The sequence below is a fragment of the Rutidosis leptorrhynchoides genome, chromosome 1, assembly GCF_046630445.1.
Source record: "Rutidosis leptorrhynchoides isolate AG116_Rl617_1_P2 chromosome 1, CSIRO_AGI_Rlap_v1, whole genome shotgun sequence".
Lineage (NCBI taxonomy): Eukaryota > Viridiplantae > Streptophyta > Magnoliopsida > Asterales > Asteraceae > Rutidosis > Rutidosis leptorrhynchoides.
Window position 1 is genome coordinate 158,773,307 of NC_092333.1, and position 15,067 is coordinate 158,788,373.

The following is a 15,067-nucleotide window of genomic DNA, read 5'->3' on the forward strand; positions in this document are numbered from 1 at the left end:
GAGTCCATGCTTGTATGATATTGTGTAAAAACTGCATTCAAGAAACTTATTTTGTTGTAACATATTTGTATTGTAAACCATTATGTAATGGTCGTGTGTAAACAGGATATTTTAGATTATCATTATTTGATAATCTACGTAAAGCTTTTTAAAACCTTTATCTATGAAATAAAGGTTATGGTTTATTTTAAAAATGAATGCAGTCTTTGAAAAACGTCTCATATAGAGGTCAAAACCTCGCAACGAAATCAATTAATATGGAACGTTTTTAATCAATAAGAACGGGACATTTCAAATTTTACGTCAAAAGTTATATGTATACATATAACGTCTATCTCCTAGACTTACATACTTCGAATGTGAATTTTCTGAAAAACATCCCAAACTATGAACTAGTTCTCCGAAATTGGAAAAATGCTGATGAAGCAGCAAAAACTGTAAACGACTTTAACAGTCAAAAGTTTGATGATAAAGAATAGTATGGTGGTAAAGCTGAGAAAAAGAGAAGGTTTGAAACTGGAAAATGGAGAGCAGACCATGAAGAAGGCTGTGGACAAATCACAAAGACTAAACCTGCCTTTAAAGGATCCAAATGTTTCAGTGTCTACTGAAATCGTTAGCAAACACCTTACTTCTTATTCTAAACCTTCACAGACAAATCTTCTTCATCATCCATCTATGTTAAGAATTCTAAGATATTATCGTATCTTTTATTATAAATATCTTCGATATTCCTGAAGATATTTTCACAACTATTCTTATCCGAAATCTTTTATCTCTTCGCAATATCTGCGTTACAACATAAAAAGAAACTGTGTTAGTTTCTAAATTCTGAAGAAAAAAAAATTCGAATTTAAAATATGAATGTTTTTAAAGCAGTGTTGGGAACTGAAACATGAGTTAGTATAATATAATGACACTTGATCAACGTGATTATATTACAGTAAGTCATGCTGAGTTTCTAATGGAACGTGATGATTCATAGAACATACCGTCATCATGTACTATTTACACGACTCTTACATTCTACCCAATTTAAACATATTAAGAACATATCATCTTGATAGCTCTATATTTTCAGATATTCTGGTAAGTTGCCAAATTAAGATCGTGCCATTACGATTTTCTTCTTGGAACATTAACTATGCTCATCCAAAAATTCATATCTACGAATTCTGGACCATTATCCGCTTGACTTAAGGCTGGGAAGAGAAAATGAAAGCATGAAGCTCCGAAATATAATGGAGAATATAAAGCCCGATAACAACCTCGAAATTACAAACCGTGTATATCAATGCGTATAGCAATATAAAGACACGGGAGAATGAAAAACACAATAACCCCAAGGTAATGGTAGAAGAAAATAACTTCCTCCGGTGGTAGATGAAAAAGAAGAATGACAGATATGAAAGTTAAGAGTATATCAAGAATCAATACTGGATGAAGCATATTAACGAATGCTTTAAAGTATGAATTGGGGAGAAAGACTAGAAGGTGTGAGCTGTGGAAATAAAGAAACGAATGGGGTGGATTTATAGTAAAATATCAGACAGAGAAATCGAGACAGATTATCGCATTTAATCAAAGAAGGTCATGATTTTCTTAATCGCCGAAGAACCAAATCTTATTGCAAAGATTTTCTTTAAATCCAATGAATTCTGGAAATCAATCATAACTACGTCATCGGTTAAAATAAATATACGTTTACTCATTTCACTCTCTTGCGATAGCTTCACTTATACTCTTCGCGTAATCAAATTGTTTTATCTATATTACTCAATGATGATAAAACTCTATTTATCAACTCATATTCGTCATGAAAACATTTTAATAGTTAGCCATGACGACCTCGATCAAATTTCGGGACGAAATTTCTTTAACGGGTAGGTACTGTGACGACCCGAAAATTTCCGACCAAATTTAAACTTAACCTTTATATGTTTCCGACACGATAAGCAGAATTTGTAATGTTGAATCTCAAAAAGTTTGGAACTACATTCATGTAATCAATTATCCTTTGACCGTGTTCGACGATTCACGAACAATTATGTGTATATAGATATGTATATATATAATATATAATATTAACTGAAAACATTAACAAAGTATTAGATATATGATACTTTACATGAACGTATTTGTTTCGATATATTTATTGACAGAATTAAGAGATAATATCAAATGATTGAATTATCAGATACATTATGATATGATTACGGGCCTATGTTATGAGGTCCACTGTGATTTAAGAAATCTATTCTTTTTGACCACTCATTACTTAACTAGTATGATAAAATAACGATATTTATATTTTATTTTATCAAATATATATAACGATTTAAATTAATATTATATCTATATATTTATACGCGTATTATATGTACATAGTTTTATACTTTTACTATACTTTAACTTTACCTTTACTTTACTTTTACTTTACTTTAACTTTAATAATTCATACTTTAATAATTCACTTTAATAATTCATACTTTAATAATTCACTTTAATAATTCATACTTTAATAATTCACTTTAATAATTCACTTTAATAATTCATACTTTAATAATTCACTTTAATAATTCATACTTTAATAATTCACTTTAATAATTCAAAAATCTATTATAAATAGAATTCAATAGGTTTTATTATTTCATAGAAATTTGAAAATATATTTCTCTAAACTCTCTCAATCGAATTACACATATATATTTTCTTTGTATTATTTCAAGATATTAGTATACATAAAATATTACGACGGAGTGTTGTCCGAGTGATTTCAAAATAGTTTTTTTTTAATGAGTCGAAGCTAAGGAAATTATGGGTTATAGCTATGGATGTGATGGGTATGGTTCATGGGTATGCTCGTGAGGTCAATCTAGTGTTTATCATCTCCGTTGCTTCTACGTACTTTCCTGCAATATTGAATCTCAATATTGATACGTTCATGAATCCGAGGCCAACCTTGCACTTGTTAAATGACGTTATATGTATTTTTACTACGAAATACAGTATTGTGAGTTTCATTTGCTCCCTTTTTAATTGCTTTTGCAATATATATTTTTGGGCTGAGATTACATGCGCTGTTTTATAAATGTTTTACGAAATAGGCACAAGTACTAAAACTAATTCTACGTGGGTTTAAACCAGAAATATACCCTTAGCTTGGTAACATTAAACTACTTGTCTAGCGAATCCTAAAGATAGATCTATTGGGCCTGACAAACCACATCCTGACTATGGGATGCTTTAGTACTTCGAGGTTATTTTAAACACACCTGATCTGGTGTACTTCAGAGGGTAAAACATGAACGTTAAGGCTTGTTACCGGGTGCCTACAACTTATAGAATACTTTTATACACTTGCGAGTGTACATATATTTATAAACGGAAATCTTGTGGTCTATTAATATATTGAAATGATTGTTATGATAAACTTATGAACTCACCAACCTTTTGGTTGACACTTTAAAGCATGTTTATTCTCAGGCATTAAAGAAATCTTCCGCTGTGCATTAGCTCATTTTAAGGATATTACTTGGAGTCATTCATGGCATATTTTGAAAGACGTTACATTCGAGTCATTGAGTTCATCAAGATTATTATTAAGCCAATTATAGTTGGATGTATTATGAAATGGTGTGCATGCCGTCAACTTTCGTTGTAAAGAAAGTTTGTCTTTTAAAAACGAATGCAATATTTGTAAAATGTATCATATAGAGGTCAAATACCTCGCGATGTAATCAACTATTGTGAATCGTTTATAATGTATATGAACGGGTCCTTTCAAGTTTCCTCCTAACGCGTGTGTGGATGTCAAATGAGAGCATTCGATGTCGATATCGCCGCTAAAAAAAACGATTTCATTAACATATGATAGAAACACACTTTGCTAGGATATAATACAAAATTTTTTTAATGGGCAACTATTATATCACCCCCACATATTTGTCACAGGTGCTATTTGCATAACCAATAGAGAATATCTCTATGTATACTTTTTTTTTTTTTATTAATTTGTTAACTACTTTGATTTAAGTTAATCTAAAATCGGATTTACACGTACATTGAAAATATTACAGGACTAATCAACTATAAACCCTACTCAATATGCAGAAAATAACAATATAAAATACGCGTGATCATCTTCCAACCATTTCATAAAAGTTTAAAGATCAATTTATTAACAACTGATTTTATTTAACAAAAGAAAAGATAAAAAGAAAAGAAAAAGAAAAGAAAAAAAAAACAGAAAAAGTAGTCACCCGTGTCAATTTATGATCTAAAGTCTAAACCTTGCCTCCAAAACCATTTTTGAGCTTTTGAATTGTGGCCACGTCCGTTTTAAAAGACTTGGCAAGAATATCATCATCAATTTTCCCTCCAAACAAAGTTACCGGAATCGAAACCGTACTAGCACTCGCACTACCAAATCCGGCAACAGCCACCGCCGGTTTCATGACATCAGGATTATACTGATAATGAATAAGCCCTTTAGGAAAAATAAACATATCTCCTGTTTCTAGGGTTTGCGTGTAGAGTTTATTAGTCGTGTCCACAAAACCAACCTCAAATTGACCCGCTAACACAAAAAATAGGCCCGTTGCATGGGGCCGTATGTGTGGTGGACTCGCTCCACCGGGGGCTAACCGTAGCACTGAAAGAGAAACACTTTGACCGTTCAATGCCGGGAACTCAATCAAGCTACATGTCATTGATTTAGTGTCGGTTTGATTTGGCCCATCCAAGAATCCGCGGATATTGGTGTAAGTGAAGAAATTTCCATCTACAGTTGTTACGTTGGATGGAACGATGTAGTTGAATAAAATATCAGGATCGCCAGCTTGAACGAGCCTCATAATGGCTAAGATGATACAAATGGAAAACGAAACTTGTTTTGCCAAGAATATAGTCATGAACTTAAATGTGATGTGATATTATGACTTTTATTTATTGTTAAAATCAAAAGTTTGAATAATCTTTGGTTTACTTCTTTCAATATTTATGGAAAAGGAGAGTTGACTCTTTTATATTTTTAAACTTCTCTTAATTGATACTACAACAATTGTAGGCACTAAAAGTAATCGAACAATGGAAGAGTTGTTAACAAGAATAGGATACAAACATGGGATTAACGTCCAGCATGGTTTCTAAGATGGTCTATTTTGGCCCTACTTTTGTTGTATTAATTGGAAAGTGTTTGATGAATAATAACAAAATGAAATGCCTGCAAAATATGTTTAACAAATAGAAATATGTTTATCAATATATAACACTTAGTTAAGTTAGCAAATGACCAAATGGAAAAAGTTTTATCTTTTCATGTTATTTAAGGAGGGCAAACTTTTTAGTTAGATGTATGCAATTTTTGGTTTATTTTTGATTAAAAAAAATGGTATGGTTATTTGTTCCACATTAGTGGATGGAAGAAAAGATAAGTAACATCTTTGAATATAAAATGATGTTGTCCCACATCGGTGGGAGGAATAAGTTGGAGGTGGATGACTTGGTTAAAAAAGGAGGTCATGGGCATACTTTCAACTTGCACCAATCAATACGCTTTAAGTATTTGATTATTTCTTTCTTTCTTACCCTTGATTGAGAGTTGTAGTAGTTAAATACTTTGGAGAGTGTAGTTGGTTTAAGAGAGTCGTCTATATCATTGAAATAATTTGTGATATAGTGTCTTTCTCTCTTTGGAGACCCATGGTTTTTCTCCTGTTTTGAAGTTTTCACGTTAAATTCTTGTGTTGTGGATCGAGTATGCTCTGTGGTTGCCACGGGAGTGGATCATCCACATCAGAAACGAGTTCTATTGATCGTATAGAGTATCTGGTTAGACAATATTTTTTCTGATTCGGAGTAAGTGGTGTCAAGAATTTGTAGTGGACCGGGTGTTGGATTTTCCAATTTAACGGATCATGTGCGCCACTCCACTACATCTGTCGCCAGTCGAAACTTTGGAAAAATCAGAGAAAGTATTGTTTATAGGATACGGACACGATGTCGAAATTCAGTCCAATGAGTTTTGATGTAGAGAAATTTGATGGGAGGATCAAGCTTGGCTTGTGGCAGGTTCAAGTCAAGGATGTGTTGATTAGGTCTGGTTTACACAAGGCATTGAAAGGTAAACCCACCTATGTTTCCGGTAGTGATTCTAGCTGTAAGTTCGATGAAGAAGAATGTGATGATATGAATTTGAGGGCGGCAAGTGCGATTCGCTTGTGTCTTGCAAAGAACGTACTTGCAAATGTGCACGGGTTATCAACGGCTAAGGAACTTAGGGATAAGTTGGAGCAGTTGTACCAGGGGCAAGGGCATCTCAAACCGATTGTGTCTTAAGGAACAGTTTCATACTTTGTGTATGGATGGGGGTTTAAAGATTTCAGATTATCTGAGCATTCTGAATGGTATTGTTTCGAAACTAGAGGCTATTGGAGTTAAAGTGAAAGATGAAGATAAAGCTTTGAGGTTGATATTATCTTTGTCATCGTCCTATGAGCACATGAAACCTATTTTGATGTATGAGAAGGAAACTTTAAAGTTTGAAGACGTTACTAGCAAACACCTATCTGAGGAGAAAAGACTGGAAGGTAACGGGGTCTTGTCATCATAAAGTATGGTACTGTTGTGTTCGGATAGGCGGAAGAGAAACTTCGAGGAGAATCTGGTATGCTAGAAGTGCGGGAAGACTGGACATGTAAGGGTTAATTGTCCATGTGGAGCTAATTCGGCAAATGGCTCCAAAGGAGCTAATGATGCCTCCGTTGTTACGGAGAGTGATGAATTCCTCTGAAGTCACGTCATCCTCATGGTGTGTCCGCACCACCATGGAAAGGGATGTTCGTTAGTGGTTCCACAAATTGCACATGGGCATTGGTTTGGCGTTGATGCAGGTTGTGTGGTGGAAATAGATGTTGTAGCTGATGAAACTTCTAGGGAAAGTCAAACAGGAAGTTGTACCATAATTGTTCAGCTGGTTATATAACATGTGCCGAGGTGAAATGCTTGGAATGTGATATTCTAAGTGTGATACTCTTTATGGTGGAATATGATAATTCTGTTTAGAGTTATGATTGTCTATTATGACAATGATTGTCGGGTTTTGACAATGTTCGATGTGGATGTAAGTTTTGTCTCTTGGGAGATAATGTCAACGGCATGAAGATGAGTATCTTGAAGCTGTCGTCGAGGAAGCGTCTACGTCGGTTATCTTTGCAATGTGGAAGTATAGTTATCTATTTCTATCAAAAAGGTAGAGATCTGTTGGTTTATTTTTGATAGAAAAATGGTATGGTTACTTGTCCCACATTGGTGGATGGAAGAAAAGAGGAGTAACATCTTTGAATATAAAATGATATTGTCCCACATCGATTAGAGGAAGAAGTTGGAGGTGGATGACTTAGTTAAAAAATGTGGTCATGGGCATACTTCCAACTTGCACCAATCAATACACTTTAAGTATTTGATTATTTCTTTTTTTTTTACCTTTGTTTGAAAGTTGTATTAGTTAAATACTTTGGAGAGTGTAGTTGACTTAAGAGAGTCGTCTATATCATTGTAACAATTTGTGATATAGTGTATTTCTCTCTTTGGAGGGCCGTGGTTCTTCTCATGTTTTGGAGTTTCCACGTTAAATTCTTGTGTTTTGGATTGTTCTTATTTCTATACTGTTTTTCATTGGGCGTGTGTTGAGAATTACTGAGACCGTAATTTCCCAACAGCAATGTATTATAGTTATCCCGTCATCAATTCTTACCATTTCACTGGTCATCTCAAAATTCGTTGCTAAAGCTAGATGGTACTTTTTTATAAAAAGAATAATTAAGTCCGAATGATTTAAAATCTGAATGATTCAAAGATTCTATTTGTACTTTGTCCTGACAAAAAATAACATGTTTAATAATTATTTTGAATGAATTTTTAAATAACATAAAATGAATATATTATCTTTTTAAATAAATAGATATAAATATAATTATTTGATTAGTGTTTTAAATATAATTTAATGAGGAGATTAAAGGAAACATAGAGGATTGAATAGTTAATAAAAAATTTCAACTCTAAATAATTTAATATATATTGTAAGATTCAACATATAAACTACTGAATAATCGAGTATCACTTCACTATCATTAAGATATTACCAACAAAAATGCACTAACTTGTAATCAATTTAACATTTAGTATTGAAACATTTAGTTAAAAAAGAATCAAACACACCCTGAGCTTGTTACCCATTTTGAGTATAATAGAATTGAAGCAGATAACTAAATCACCCTACATCTTTTCTTTTTAACGACTGTTTGGAGTCACTATCGGTGGATCATCAAAGGAGTTTTCACCACTTGATCATAGTCGTTCCACGTGTAAAGAATGTTCCACCAAACAACTGCTATATGATAGGCTTTGCGTGTAGTCAGGGGCGGATCTTAGTGGAACCCAAAGGGGGTATTCGCCCCACCTGAATTTTACGGATAAAAAAAGTTTACACTAAAAAAAAAAATTTACTAAAAAATAAGGTTTTTATTAGTGTTTATCCCCGCTGGAAATGAAAAATTTATTAAATTTTCACATCCGCCCCACCTGTCTTTGAGTTCAAGTTCCGCCACTGCGTGTAGTAACCTTTGTGAAAGACCCCCTGAACAATTGTTATAGGACAGACTCAGACAGCGATGCCTCTAGACGACTCTATAACCAACTACAAAACAAATTGTATTATGAAATTCTCATGTGAGACTCGAACTCGAAACCTCACGAACACCTAAAAGGGCAGTAACACTCAGCTAAATGGAGATGGTTAAATCATTATACATCTTATCAGGGCTAGTTAAGTTAATAAATATTGGAATTATCGAATATACTAAAATCCGTGGGCATGGAGAAGTTTTGTTGAAAGATTTTGGCAGCGTAAGCAGTTTCTGTTTTTTCTAACGTTTGCATGACGTCATGCATATATCTTATTGATTTTTTTAATGATGTCGGCATGAAGTCATGCAAAAAATTTTTTTGTGTTGACAAGCATGACAATATTTTTTAAATATTACTTCCTCGTACTATTTTTATTAATAAATTTTTGTTAATAATCGTCATGCTTAGTAGGATATAGATATATTGACATTGACATTATCAAAAAAATCGTCATGCTTACTTATAAAAAAAGTTCTACTAAACGATATTTACGGCAACGCGCGGAGCCGCGGACATAACTCACCTCGTTTGAAACTAAAGCTACTTCATTATTTCTCTCTGTTGTGTATCTATATTTTTTTTTTTTGTTTAAGAATCTTGCTTCAGTGCTTCCGTTCAAAAATAACATTCATATCATATTATTCAAACATGTACTACTGAATCGTCATTATATCCACACTAGTTCTGGTTTAATATATTAGAGTTATGAAAATAACTTAACTACCCTATGCCACCTCTGTTCCATATATATATATATATATATATATATATATATATATATATATATATATATATATATATAGTTAAAATCGAAAAAATTTATTTACCAAATGGCCGGCTTTTAAATAATCAGAACTGTAAAATATAAATTATATGTGGCGCAGTTGAAAGAAAATATAAGGTAAAAAAATTCCTAGTACGTCAAACAAGAAGCTAGCCATGAAAGCGTAAAGCTTTATTGAAAATGACAATATATATAATGAAGCAAAATGATAACCTCAAACCTGTTAGAGGTTTTATTGAAATTTCGTGTAGGGTAAAATAATCGATAGCCGGATAAATCACTGAATCGTGGTATCACTTTCCGAAAGTAATTATTCGACCCTTATTGCCTGGGTTACACGAATATCACTTTGGGATAAGACAGAGATTAGTTCTTGTTATTGGCAGTAAACAAGAACTCTTTTGCATAAGAGTATTAAGGTGTTTTTCGTATATCTTATTCTCATAAATGATAGTCCTTATTTATAGGCACCCAAAAATAAGTATTATTCCACGATGGAGATGTTTCACTAACTAATTTCGTTTTCAAATCTAAAACAAATCCTTTACATAAAGTTGTTTGTTTTATTTCCAACAACCAAATCAAGGAAATCGTTTTCAAATCTAAACAAATCCTTTACATAAAGTTGTTTGTTTTATTTCCAACAACTAAATCAAGGAAATCGTTTTCAAATCTAAAACAAATCCTTTACATAAAGTTGTTTGTTTTATTTCCAACAACCAAATCTAGAAAATCGTTTTCAAATCTAAAACAAATCATTTACATAAAGTTGTTTGTTTTATTTCCACGATGGAGATGTTTCACCTAGTGCAGGAATAATACTTCCGTAATCACTCAAATTTGTGATAATGGAAAACCACTTTCGGGTCCGGGCAATCTATCACTTAATGGGTGTACACTCCGTACCTCCTAACCCGTTTACAAGTGTAGATTAAATCCCTCAATTACACTAAATTTCCAACAATCCTCCCCAATTTAGTGCAATTCGTTTCATGAGAATTAAACAAATTAAAACAAAAACTTATGCATAAATGAAAATATCTTGAAGATTGAATTTTCACCTTAGTACATTACACATTCCAAATATTCGAGAATCGGGGTGTTCTAAGAATTGAACCCTTCAACCCATTTGAATAACTGAAAATAACATACACATAAGTTTTCAAATACTCTAAAGCTATCCTGACACTTTACAAGTCATGTGTCCATATCCATTCATTAATATATCTAAAGCAAAAGTCCAAGCTTTGTTGAAGCGGCAAAACTTCACATTCACATAGGTAGTTCATTTCAGTCATGCACCTGCTATTGCACTTTTTCAAATAAACCATTAAGAAGCTAAACTTCATCCTCACCTTCAACAGGTCCGAGTACATACCTTACTTTGGGATGATACAAAATTTTGTACTCCAAATTTCTAAGTATAAGCCTTCCACATTGAATTCAACTTCTAATTTTCATCAGAAGGGAATTGGGTATCTTATAATTAGAAATTTATGTGGACTTTAAATCCATCCCCACAGCAGACTTGTTCACCAAGTCTCTTGCCAATCCCTTCGTCAAGTGATCAGCTAAATTCTGTTGTGACCTCACGAACACTATAGAAATCACCCCATTCATGATGAGTTCACGAATCATGCTATGTCTGACACCTAAGTGTCTAGACTTTCCATTGTACATCTGGCTATAAGCCTTTGCCAATGTCGCAGCACTATCACAATGGATAGACATGGGTGCTATAGGTTTAGGCCATAATGGTATCTCATGGATCAAGTTTCTAAGCCATTCTGCTTCTTTACCAGCAGCAGCTAAAGAAACAAACTCAGATTCCATCGTTGAGTTGGTAATACATGTCTGCTTCTTAGAAGCCCATGAAATAGCACCTCCCCCAAGCAAGAACACCCAACCACTCGTTGAAGAATGATCTTCAATATTGGTTATCCAACTCGCATCAGAATATCCTTCTATTACCGAAGGAAACCCATTATAAGATAAACTATAGTCCATAGTTTTCTTCAAGTACTTCAGTACCCGCCTAATTGCTTGCCAGTGATGAGTACTAGGATTACTAGTATATCTACTCAGTTTTCCCACAGCAAAAGCAATATCCGACCTTGTACAAGTCATGGCGTACATCAAACAGCCAATCACCTGAGAATACTCAAGTTGTGATACAGCTTCACCTTGATTAGGCATAAGCTTCTCACTTGGATCAACAGGGGTACTCACAGGATTACATTCAAAGCAATTGAACTTTTTCAACACCTTCTCAATATAATGAGATTGACAAATCGAAATTCCTTTGCTTTCACGTTTGATCCTAATGCCAAGGATAACGTCAGCCTCCCCCATATCTTTCATGGAGAATTTTGATGACAAAAATTCTTTTGTTAAATCAACCTGACTTTGGTCAGTCCCAAAGATTAACATGTCATCAACATATAGACAAATTATAACTCCTTTACCAGAATCATCAAATTTACTATATACACATTTATCTGCTTGGTTTAATTTAAAACCACTAGATAAAATCACTTCATCAAACTTTTGATGCCATTGCTTAGGTGCTTGTTTCAAACCATATAAGGATTTCACAAGTTTGCACACCTTGCCTTCATTTCCTGGCATGACAAAGCCCTGAGGTTTGTTCATATAAACCTCCTCATCCAATTCACCATTCAAGAATGCTGTCTTCACATCCATCTAGTGAATAACTAGATTGTGAATCGTAGCCAAAGCAATCAGCAGTCTAATGGTAGTGATACTTGCCACGGGAGCATAAGTATCAAAATAGTCAATTACAGACTTTTGTCTAAAGCCTTGAATGACTAACCTTGCCTTGAACTTTTCAATAGTTCCATCCACCTTCATCTTCTTTTTGAAAATCCATTTGCAACCCAATGGTTTGCAACCAGGAGGTAGATCAGCTAACACCCAAGTGTTATTGCCCATGATAGAATCTATCTCATCATTAATTGCCTCTTTCCAGAATGCAACATCCTGAGACCTCATTGCTTCATCATATGTTTTAGGATCATCATCAACATTGAAACAATACGAATATTTGGTAGAAACATCATCCCTAGAACCTTCAACTAAGTATAGTTGAAAATCTGGTCCAAATGATTTAGGTTTCCTTTTTCTTTTGCTTTTTCGAAGCTCAAGTGACTGATCAACAGCCTTTTCAGAGACTTCATCATTACAATCCTTATTGATTCCATTGTTACTTGGAATCATATCCTTTGGTCTAGGTATAGATGAAAATCGATTTTCATCAAAGATTGCATCCCTTGAATCAATCACATAATTGATTGAGACAAACTCATTAGGCTCTATTACATAGAACCTATATGCCTTGGAATGTTCAACATATCCAACAAATATGCAATCTATACCTCTTTCACCTAAACTTTTCTTCTTGGGATCAGGTAGTCTTACAACCGCCCTACAGCCTCATACCCGAAGATAATTCAAGTTAGGTTTCCTTTTATTCCAAAGTTCATAAGGTGTAATCTTGTTTCTTTTGTTAGGAACTCTATTAAGCAAATAACAAGCTGTTAACATAGCTTCCCCCCAAAATCCTTCACTTAAACCCGAATAAGATAACATGGAATTAACCATTTCCTTAAGGACCCTATTCTTCCTTTCAGATATACCATTTTGTTGTGGAGTATAAGGAGCTGTGGTCTCATGGATAATACCAACGGATTGGAAAAACGATTGGTCAATGTATTCACCTCCCCTATCTGTTCTAAGTCTTTTAATCAAAGCCTTTTGTTGTAATTCTACTTCAGTTTTAAATATTTTAAATTTATCTAATGCTTCATCCTTAGTATGTAACAAATAAACATAGCAAAATCTAGAAGCATCATCAATAAAAGTCACAAAATATTTCTTGTTCTCTAAAGTAGGAGTAGCATGCAAATCACATAAATCACTATGTATTAATTCCAAAATTTCAGTATCACGATGTACATTTTGAAATGGTTTCTTAGTGATCTTTGTTAACATACACGTTTTACACTTTTCATTGTTCATGTCAAAAACCGGTATTAATCCATCTTTAGACATATCTTGCATTCTTTTAAAGTGTATATGTCCTAGTCTAGCATGCCAAAGTGTAGAATTATTTATGCTAGAAGTAGATATAAAAGCAAAATTAACATTCAAGTGATTAATGTTAAGTCTAAACATTCTATTGCATAAATAACCAAAACCAACAAACATACCATGTTTTGACAAAACAAACTTATCAGATTCAATCACTTGTTTATAACCACAACAATTTAACACACTACTGGAAACTAAATTTTTTCTTATTTGTGGTACATGCAAAACATCAAACAAACAAATAGTTTTTCCAGAACTAAAACACAAATCCACACTTCCACGTCCATGAACAGAGGCTGTTGACTCATTTCCCATATGAAGAATTGATCCATCAGTCACGGACTCGTAAGCCTTGAACCAAAATCTATCCTTGCATACATGGGTGGTGGCTCCCGAGTCAACCCACCACGCGACATCATCATCCTGCACAAAATAAGCCTCAGATATATATGAAACATAATAACTCTCATTTGAATTATTAAATATATTCTGACCTTTCGAGTTGTGGTTATTTAAACCATTTCCCGAACCGCTTGTGCTAGATCCTTTGGCATTATTATTACCAAAAATAACCTTGCAATCCTTTTTCATGTGTCCAGTTTTACCACACTTTCAACAAGTCAATTTAGACTTCTTGTTCGGATTAGCCTTGTTATAACCTTGATGTTTACGTTTGCCCTTTTTGTCATTATTACTAGTGAACTTTTTATGTTCCACCATATTGACAACAGATGTACCAGCAACTTCGTTGCTCTTTGGCTTGTCATTATCCTGCAACCTGAGGGATTCCTCAATACGCAGATGACTACCCAACTCAACAAGAGTTAACTCCTCCTTCTTATGTTTCAAAGAATGTTTAAATTCTTTCCAAGATGGAGGTAGTTTATCAATTATGCTTGAGACTTGAATAGACTCATCTATGTTCATCTTATGTTGTGTCAATTGACCAAGTATACGAATGAGCTCATTGTATTGTTCCAAGATCGGTCTAGAATCGACCATCTTGTAATTATTAAAATTACTCACAAGGAACTTTTTACTAGAAGCATCCTCAGACATATACTTGGTTTCTAAACAGTTCCATAGTTCTTTAGAAGATTCAACATTTAGGTAAATATCAAAAAGGGAATCAGCCATACCATTGAGGATTAAACCTCTAGCGATGTAGTCATCGTTCTCCCACTTGCACCTTTTCCGAATTTGTTCAATAGTGGCATCATCACCATGATCCTCAGGAATTGGTGTGCTGAGTACGTACACCACACTCATGCTGCTCAGAAAGAAGTGCATCTTCTTTTGCCATCTCCTAAAATCAATTCCCTCAAACTTATCAAGTTTGGAGAAATTCGCCATCATGTGTTTCATCGTAGCCGCCATCGATTATAACGAATAATTACTTTCGATTGTTGGAGGTTTTATTGAAATTTCGTGTAGGGTAAAATAATCGATAGCCGGATAAATCACTGAATCGTGGTATCACTTTCC

The 15,067-nt window shown here is 33.7% G+C and overlaps 1 protein-coding gene across 1 annotated transcript; it reads right to left on the reverse strand.

Annotated features, from left to right (window-relative positions):
- Positions 1-4,286: 4,286 nt before the first annotated feature.
- Positions 4,287-4,913, reverse strand: LOC139890584 (germin-like protein 9-3). The gene has a single exon (XM_071873475.1). The coding sequence runs from the start codon at positions 4,911-4,913 to the stop codon at positions 4,287-4,289; it is 627 nt and encodes a 208-aa protein (XP_071729576.1).
- Positions 4,914-15,067: the final 10,154 nt, after the last annotated feature.